This window comes from Solanum tuberosum, unplaced genomic scaffold, assembly GCF_000226075.1.
Source record: "Solanum tuberosum cultivar DM 1-3 516 R44 unplaced genomic scaffold, SolTub_3.0 scf00002, whole genome shotgun sequence".
NCBI classification, from domain to species: Eukaryota; Viridiplantae; Streptophyta; class Magnoliopsida; order Solanales; family Solanaceae; genus Solanum; species Solanum tuberosum.
The window spans coordinates 3,818,716-3,828,438 of record NW_006238928.1 but is presented as its reverse complement, the minus strand read 5'-3'; the positions used below and the strand labels follow the sequence as shown (position 1 = coordinate 3,828,438).

Sequence of the window (9,723 nt, the reverse complement as noted above, 5' to 3'; positions counted from 1 at the left end):
GGAGGTCCAATGTTTTTAAATTCAATCAATTCTAGTGGAATCGTAAAAGATGGTGAATATATTGCTAACTTATTTATTGAAGCAATAGAAAATGTAGGTTCAAACAATGTTGTTCAAGTTATTACGGATAATGCAAGTAATATGAAACTTGCCGGTACTATTGTGGAGCAAAAATATCCTCATATATTTTGGACTCCTTGTGTTGTTCATTGTTTGAATCTAGCTTTGAAAAGTATGTGCCAACCTTCGGAAAAATCACCTCACTTTACTAATTGTAAATGGATTTTAGAGTTACTTAGTGAAGTGAGTAATTTGAAGAACTTTGTTGTGAACCATGACTTGGCACATGCACTTTTTCAAAAATATTCGGATTTGTGTTTGTTGAAGGTTGGTGAAACAAGATTTGCCTCACACATCATTATGACCACCCGAATTCGTAAAGTGACCTTCTTTGGAGAAAATGGTCATGGATGATGAATGGAAGAATTATAAGGGGGATAAGGGAATTGAAGCCAAAACACGGGAAATAAAATCCCTTATAATGAATGATGAAAAATGGGATAGTATTGATTATTTCTTGAAATTTACGGAACCAATTGTTGATATGCTAAGAAGTGCCGATATTGATGGTCCAAAATTACATCTCATCTATGATATGTGGGACTCAATGATTGAGAAGGTCAAGAAAGTCATCTTTGAGCATGAGGGGAAAGATCTCATTTCCGGTCAATCAAATTTTTTTGATACTATTCATGATATTCTTGTGGCTAGGTGGAACAAAAGTAACACACCTCTACATTGTATGGCACATTCTTTGGTTCCCAAATATTATCATGAATCATGGCTTCAAGGAGAGAATGGAATTCGAAAGCTAGCTCCTAATGAAGATAGTGAAATTTCATTGAATAGAGTCAAGTGCTTTCAAAGGTACTTTAAAGATTCTAATGAAATGAAACAAGTCTCATTGGAGTATGGATCCTTTTGTAGCGGAAGTGGCTATTTTAGTGAGCCTCATGTGATTGAGGCTATGATGTATGAAGATTCTCTTTCTTGGTGGGCAAATCATGGGGTCTCGGCTCCACTTTTGCAACAATTAGCTTACAAGTTGCTTACTCAACCGGCTTCTTCCTCTTGTTGTGAAAGAAATTGGAGTACATATTCTTTGATTCACAATATCAAGAGAAATAAGTTAGCAACTTCAAGAGCCGAAGATTTAGTGTTTGTACATTATAATCTCCGGTTGTTGTCTCGCAAGAAAGAGAAATATATAAATGGGCCAAGCAAATATTGGGATGTTGGTATGTCTATATTTTCTTTATTATTTTCTTCAATTATTTAGTTTAAATGATGTTTTTTTTTCTTTTTATATAAAATCTTCTAATATATTTATTCTTTTTAATTTATTTTAGGTGGAGATCGATTTGATATTGATGAGACAACTAATGATCTAACCGAGCTTTCAATAGATGAACCTCAAATTGAAGGTGTGATATTTGAGGAAGAGTTTGAAGATTTGGAAGAAGTTGAAGAAGATGTAGAAGATGTGGAAGAGATAGCTAACTTAATTAAATAACTTGATAATTGACAATATTTTGTTGTTATGTTAATTTTAAGTTATGGATTAAGTTGAGACAATCTCTTGATTTTTGTTAAATAGTATGTTTTACACTTTTACTTGGTGTATTGAAAATTGATTAGTAATTATGAATATCTAAATTGTGGATAATGATCTTGTGTATATCTTAAATTTTAATAATTGCAGTATTTTTACTTTCACTTTGTTTCAAGAGACGAGTTACTATCCATGTTCTAGGTTAGTTCTTCTTTTCAATTTTTATTGATTCTTTTAGTTATATTTATTCTATTGTAATTTGTAAATGCTTTTAATGTTTAGTTTCTATTTTGTTGTGTCTTTGTAGGAAGAATGGAAGAGTAATCTCATCTTGAAGAATGGAAGATTGAATTTTACAAAATACATGTAAGTTTATCACAACATATCTTTCAAATTTAGAATATCTTCATAACTATATTTTTATAATATTGAAATTTTTTAGCCTTATCCCCGCACCCGTATCCATACTCGGATTCGCACCCACGAATCTTAAAATTTGGATTTTGCCGAATCCAACTCTCGGATTCGCATCCGTCTCGGATACCCGCACCCGAGTCCGAGCAACTTAGGTCAGCGGTTGGATTGTCAAACAGTTATATCCCAAGTTTGAGAAAATTATACCGGTCTATGCATGTGCCAGTGCCTCGACCCCTTCCTTTGTTGACAGAGCTTATGAATGCTACTAAGCGTGCTAGGAGAAGGCTGTAAGTTCTGCTTTTTCCTGGCATCGTTTCTTTATTAGTTTCTTCATTTCATTCCACCCTCACCACTTTCAGATATTGATACCAAGTACATCATTGTTTACAGAAAAAAATATAGATAACTTATACTCCATACACCTACTCTCTATCTAAACAATGGGTCTCTGCAGGTTGTACCAACAGAAGATTAAATGGAAATGTTCCTACATTACCATCTTCATTCTCTTTGTTGTGCTTATATATAGTGAATACAATTTTGTGTATAGTAATACATGTACAGTAAGTACAATGCTAAACTTATTTGGTAGACATAGAACCACCAACTTGTGTAAGGAGCCTTATGCCTGCTGATTCAACTCATTGCTAAAATCTCCCTACTACTTTTGCAGGTGAACTGTTCTGTTTTGGCTTGGCTAAATGCTTTTGTGAATAAGTCATGAGTTAATACCTCAGATGGTCACTCAACTATCCACTTTTGCCTCAGAAAGACACTCAGCTTTTAATTTTCACTAAAAAGTCACCATGTGAGTGACTTTCTGAGGAAAGACTGGATAGTTGAGTGACCATCTGAGGTATTAACCCAATAAGTCATCTGTCTTTTCTTACATTTGTGAAAAAACATGACAAATATCTATGACAGATCAAGGAATTATAAATGATAAATTGCAAGAATATCACACTCGAATTACTTCAGTGGGTTGGAAAAGAAATTTAGCCCATGAAAATCATTAGCCATCCAGAAAACATATTACTGTCTCTAGTCTTTATTCAGAATCTTTCAGAAGTTTAGCCCATGAAAATCTTATGTTCTCCTGTCCTGATAATACCAGTGCCAAGTTGCAGATGATCAACGTGCTGGCTAAAATGACTTACAGGTTTGCAAACATTTCGAATTATATAAAGGGCAAGCTGAAATAACAGAAAGAACTTTCCTCGTTAGAAACCGAAAGCAATAAAATTGCATATGCTCTCCAAGTCATTTTACTACATGTGGTTTCCTTAAGCAGGCTGAAACTAATAAGCCACAACTTCTGACTCTATCCGAGAGTTTGGAAGAGTATTTATCTTCTATGGTCTATCATGGGCTGTACTCTATACCATATGCTCACAATCACCTTCATTTTCACTCTTCATTATTTCCTAAAGTTCATTCGATTTAGAGGTGTTTTTGAACTACACTTATCTGTCTACAAAAGTGAGAAAGCCAAACTGTGAAGAGATACTTCAGGGAATGTTTTGGAGTGGATAGTTGAGTGACCATCTGAGGTATTAACCCAATAAGTCATCTGTCTTTTCTTACATTTGTGAAAAAACATGACAAATATCTATGACAGATCAAGGAATTATAAATGATAAATTGCAAGAATATCACACTCGAATTACTTCAGTGGGTTGGAAAAGAAATTTAGCCCATGAAAATCATTAGCCATCCAGAAAACATATTACTGTCTCTAGTCTTTATTCAGAATCTTTCAGAAGTTTAGCCCATGAAAATCTTATGTTCTCCTGTCCTGATAATACCAGTGCCAAGTTGCAGATGATCAACGTGCTGGCTAAAATGACTTACAGGTTTGCAAACATTTCGAATTATATAAAGGGCAAGCTGAAATAACAGAAAGAACTTTCCTCGTTAGAAACCGAAAGCAATAAAATTGCATATGCTCTCCAAGTCATTTTACTACATGTGGTTTCCTTAAGCAGGCTGAAACTAATAAGCCACAACTTCTGACTCTATCCGAGAGTTTGGAAGAGTATTTATCTTCTATGGTCTATCATGGGCTGTACTCTATACCATATGCTCACAATCACCTTCATTTTCACTCTTCATTATTTCCTAAAGTTCATTCGATTTAGAGGTGTTTTTGAACTACACTTATCTGTCTACAAAAGTGAGAAAGCCAAACTGTGAAGAGATACTTCAGGGAATGTTTTGGAGGTGTGGTAGATAGATTGGTTGGAGGTCTCTAAAAGAGGTTTTAATCTCATCTAGGACTTCCAAAACTCTCCCAATATATCCATAGAAAAAAGTTGCTAGGCATTTTTATTTTTTCCTATTTTGACTTCTATGAAGTTTCGTTCTTTGCTATGAAGAATTGAAAGGTCCGAATGATCAACTCTGCAATCAGTTGTTAGAATCACATTCACGCCCTTTAGAGTTAAGGAATGATGGTTAAGAGTTCTTGCTTTTGAGTTCCCACTCTGACTATTTAGAAGGCTATATATAATAATACCTTAATGAATTGAAGCGGATAAAGCTCAACATTTCTCTAATTTGAATCGAAAGTTGCTTTTGACTCCTCCGCCTTGAGTGAGCTGGAGCGCAGCCATCTTATCCACTGAACTAGCTAGAAGCTATCGCTTCGGGTCGAAGCACTAAAAGAAAAGGACCGGGAAACGCGGCGGCATAGGAACCTTTCATCAGAAATATGATGCATTTTCTTGAACCTTTTACCTTCAGCAATATTATTTGAGTGAAATTTTGACAGCTAGCTACTACTTTCTTAGTATTACTGCAAGGAAATTTGTCATCATTTATCTTAAGCAACCTTTCGTGCTAGGCAATGGAATGATGGTAGTAGAGTAGTCGATCTGATCTCACAAGCTAGGTGAATAACACTACTTTTAACCACATTGTGGGCCGTGACTCGTGATTGAGTATTTCAGTCCATGAACTAGAGGTGAATATGGTTCACTAAGAATATTTCTTAAAATAAGTTGATAAAGATGAAGACTAAGCACGTGATGGATCCTGATTGTTGGATAAAAGTGGTCAGCAGCAGCTTAGGTCACTAGAATTCTATTGTAAGAGGATATTAACAATAACTTACAGGTTTGCAAACATTTCGAAGAGACGAGCAATTCCAATTTTTTATTTGATGTCAATGCTAATGTCTCTTTACACTTATTTTTGTATTTTTTTTATCATTCTTTCAAACATCCTTCATTGCCTTATTCAATTTCCTTCTTAGCTTCCAATCATCAATATACTATTAGAAAAAGAAAAGATTAGGCATTGAGAACACTAATTATAGAGTTGTATGGACCGTCCTTAAATGAGTGAAAATCTACCATTTATCAACACCCCAACTTAAATTTTTTGTTGTCCTCAAGTAAATTAACAACACAATGAACTCAACAAGGGTGTCTACAAATGTACTCAATGAGAGCTAACATGCATATGCGATAGAAAGATTACTCTCAATAGCATGCTACCCTCAATCATGGTTAAAAAGCTTCGAATGATGATTATCTAGTCTCAACACAAGCTCAAGCTCACTTTATCTTCTTTTTTAGTGTAAGATCATGTTTCAACAAATAAATTTAAGTGACTTCACATCAAGAACGACTCCATGCTCTCGCAAAACAAATCAACAAAGGTAAAAGGAATTAATGCAATTCTCACTCTCTCAAAAGAGAAGCACATGCAAGCTTTGTCCCATAGGTTTACCCATATTTTTAATCATCACAAAACCTGGTTCTTGCAAGATCTCAAGGGTCTTTTAGGCTTGTAATGGGGCTGAGGGTGAAGACATATTCAATTTGGATTAGTGGCTTATACCCTTTTCAAAGCATTGTTGCAATCATCATTACCTATTCTCACGTTCTTTTCTTCTTTTCCCATTTTGAGAACTCAAACTTTTACTCTTCACTTAATTTATTTGGAATCCCCTTTTTTTCATTCACTTCTCTGTTTCATTCACAATTTCCCAAGGAATTTTCATCACATCTTTTTAATAAGGAGGGGTTCCTTCTTTTTACAAAACTTTCAGATTTGAGTCTAATTTCATCTTTCTTTGCCCTTCACTTGACTTTCGTTCATCCTTCCTTTCCACACCACCAATTAAGGCTTTTGGCTTATGTTGGCTATTAAATCATTACAATGCTTCAAAAAGGATAATTTTGTGAGAAGGTAGGGATAATTTGGTTCAACACGCTTCTTTTGGTTGTCAACAAATAAGTTAGGAGAAAGTTGTGCCAACATGAATTCACACCCTCACAAGGTAGTCACAAAGGCTTGATGGACCATTTGGTTCCCTCATTAAAATTTTGCCCAAGATTGTGTCTAACATTCACCAAGATTCACACAACTAGACTAACATGGAAAATTCTAGGACTCCACATGCATTCTTTCAAGTAAAACCTCACAACACATGGCACTTTGAAATACATCTATTTAGCACATCCCAAAAAATCAAAAGTGTATGTGCAATGTTCATTGCAAGGCTCACATCAAAACGTAGCTAGTCAACAAGAAATTCAAAGGGATTGCTCAATGGTTTAACTACATTGATTTCATTCTCGCTATCCCAACACCATGCATCATGCTCATCATGAGGACTATTCAAGATATAGATACTAAACACAATCGGTCCTCAATTTTTTATCAATGAAAACTCATGGGGGGAGGGGGTTGGAACATCAAGAGAGAAAACTTCAAAAGAGCATTCTAATACTTAAACTAACTATAGTAAAAATGGGCTATTAGCTGGGCCCATTTAGAAATGTGCCTCACCCCACAGAAAAAGTTAAAAGCGATGTCCTCAATATGTAGAAATGTTATACGGAGATGTAGGTAGAAGCACTCCCAAACAATCATTGATCGGCAGATCATCAAGTTGAATCGGATCTCCTATGGGATTGTATACTACGTCAATGTAGACTTTAATTTGCGCGAGCTACTCCATGATCACCTAATGAGCATGTGTGGATTGCCTTATCATTCATGACTATCACCGAAAGTACCAGTGAGCTACCCGTGTTTTGGGCCTAATTATACGGACTGTAGCGGGTTCACCCAATGGAATGGGTGAATCACCTAGTAGGTCATGAGAATCAACGATGTAGACAAAAAGAACCTAAAGTTGAGCCCCCCCTTGGGCGAGCTCTTTGGAGCTTCAGTTACTGTACTCGGTGGATCACTAATATGCTCCTACAGTCGTTTATTACACAACACCTGCACATGTGAACACCCACGTTATTAAAAACAACTATCACTTGGGTTGCCTCTCAAGAAGCGCCTAATTTAATGTCGCGACACGACGTAGATAGGTTCTTCAAACACCATCCAAATACACCATTTAAAAAACCCACACATTTTGACTTTCTCCAAAGTAAGCCTTCAACCGTTGTCCATAAATCTTGAACGTTACCCCTTTGCATCTTCAATTTCAATAGTCCCATTGCCATACACGTGGGTGACAGTATGCAGACAAGTCAACCATGACTTGACCTTACCTGGGAATAACTTCAACCTTGAATTGAAAAATAGGACTGATTCCCCCACTTGAAACTCACGAATTAGTATCTTAGCATCATGCCACAGCTTAACGTTTTCCTTGTATAAAACTAAGCTTTTGTAGGCTTTCAAACAGAATTCATCTAACTCAAGGATTTGGTGTACACGACCTGTAGAAGCAATGTCCCAATTAAGATTTATCTTCTTCAATGCCCACAAAGGTTTGCGTTTCAATTCCACCGGAAGATGACAAGCTTTACCAAACACTAACTTATAAGGGGACAATCCAATGGGAGATTTAAATGTTTTACGGTAGGTCCAAAGATCATCATCAAGCTTGCTAGAATAATAAGTACAATGAACATTCACAGTTTTGGCAACAATGCTCTTTATTTCTCGATTAGACACTTCAACTTGTCCCCTCGATTGTGGATGGTATGACATTTATACTTTTTGCTTGACCCCATATATTGAGAGGAGGGCGGCAAATTGAGGATTGCAAAAATGTGACCCTCCATCACTTATGATGGCCTGTGGGGGTACCAATCACTGTGAAGATATTCTTTTTGAGGAAATTTGTGACACTTTACACTTCATTGGTTTGCAAGGATATCGCTTCCACCTACTTAGAGACATAATCCATGGCTACAAGGTTGTACTTATCCCCAAAAGAGCTAGGAAAAGGATTCATCAAATCAATACTCCAAACATCAAACAATTCAATTTCAAGGATTTGTGAAAGTGGCAATTAATTTCTTCTAGATGTACTTCCCTGCAATTGATATTGGACACAACATTTGAAAAATACATGAGCATACCTTAACATAGTCGGCCAATAGTAGCCACATTATAAGAGCTTAAAGGTTGTATGAATTCCCCATGATGAACTCCTACTGGCGAGGCATGACATGCTTCAAGGATCTCATTCATTTCCACTTTCGGTACACAACGCCGAATAATATTATCAGCACATTCTCTAAGAAGAAATGGTTCACCCCACATGTACTTTGTCACACCCCGAGGCTACCCTCTAGACGTAAACATGGAACCTAGGATCACAAGTGATCCCAAGCTAACCTTGAACTGACATATCATAAGCATACTTAAAGATTTACTGAAAATAGAAATATTGTGCGGAAGCTTAAGCATGATATAAAGTGAAATGATGAGGAATGCTCATTCTAAATCTGAATATATAAAAGATTGAGAGATCAATAATAACTGAATGATCAAACTCAAACTAAAACTGAAGCGAACTATGTCTAAAATAAACCTCTAACTGACTAGTGATACTGGGACATTCCCCTAGCTAACTCTAGCAAAACTAAAACTAAAACAAAGAAAGACTGAATAGAAGACATGAAAATCCTCCTCGAAGAATGTGAACTCACCACTGATACTGCTGAACTAGAAATCGGAAACTGATCTATGCGTGATGGAAATGCTGAGGACTTGAACCTACATCACGAAAAGATGTAGAGTAAAGTATGCGTCAATACTTGAAAGAGACTAAGCATGCAGGATTGGATAAAGCTGAACAATATATACATAACTGAACAAATAAATAAGAGCAATGATATAATCTGAACTGAATTGAAATACTGAGCTAACTGAAAGCAATCACAAAGTACATAACATGCTGAGACTGAATACTAAATTGTAACTGGTAATCTTCTCAATGCACTAGAGTTTGACTGTGGGAGATACTATTAACCAACATAAAACCACGAGAGCTATCCGTGGAGTCCAATGTATATGCCCCATCGAGAGGACCCAATATACCTTGCCAGGGGTATAAAGGCATGACTGGCGTGATCACTAAATATTATGCCCACAGAGGGGACTTATCCTACGGGGACACGTAGTTCTGGAACTATGAGGGTGACTGACCCTAGTCCACTCGGTGTTAAGCCTATTCCCAACTGAATATGTAAGTAATACTTAATAGCTCAAAATACTGACATGCTAACTTAAAATGCAACATTAATGTATTGATAATGAAACATTCTTAACTGTGACCTGTATATCTGAATAAACTGACCTAGCAAGTGTAATTCATGAACTAAACGAATCTACACAACTAGGATTCTGATGTTCATGCAAGAAGCTAAGCAACAATTCCTCAAAACATGATGATCTGATTAGGATTAGTCTAACAATTGAATTACAACACT

At 36.1% G+C, this 9,723-nt stretch overlaps 2 protein-coding genes across 2 annotated transcripts; one reads left to right on the top strand and one right to left on the bottom strand.

Moving 5' to 3' along the window:
* Positions 1–9: 9 nt before the first annotated feature.
* Positions 10–1,754, top strand: LOC102584204 (uncharacterized). Its single transcript, XM_006338077.2, has 2 exons — positions 10–1,298; positions 1,410–1,754. The coding sequence occupies exons 1-2, from the start codon at positions 461–463 to the stop codon at positions 1,571–1,573; spliced, it is 1,002 nt and encodes a 333-aa protein (XP_006338139.1). The 5' UTR covers positions 10–460; the 3' UTR covers positions 1,574–1,754.
* Positions 1,755–7,459: 5,705 nt separating this feature from the next.
* Positions 7,460–7,993, bottom strand: LOC107057922 (uncharacterized). Its single transcript, XM_015303071.1, has one exon. The coding sequence runs from the start codon at positions 7,991–7,993 to the stop codon at positions 7,460–7,462; it is 534 nt and encodes a 177-aa protein (XP_015158557.1).
* Between the last annotated feature and the right edge of the window lie 1,730 nt (positions 7,994–9,723).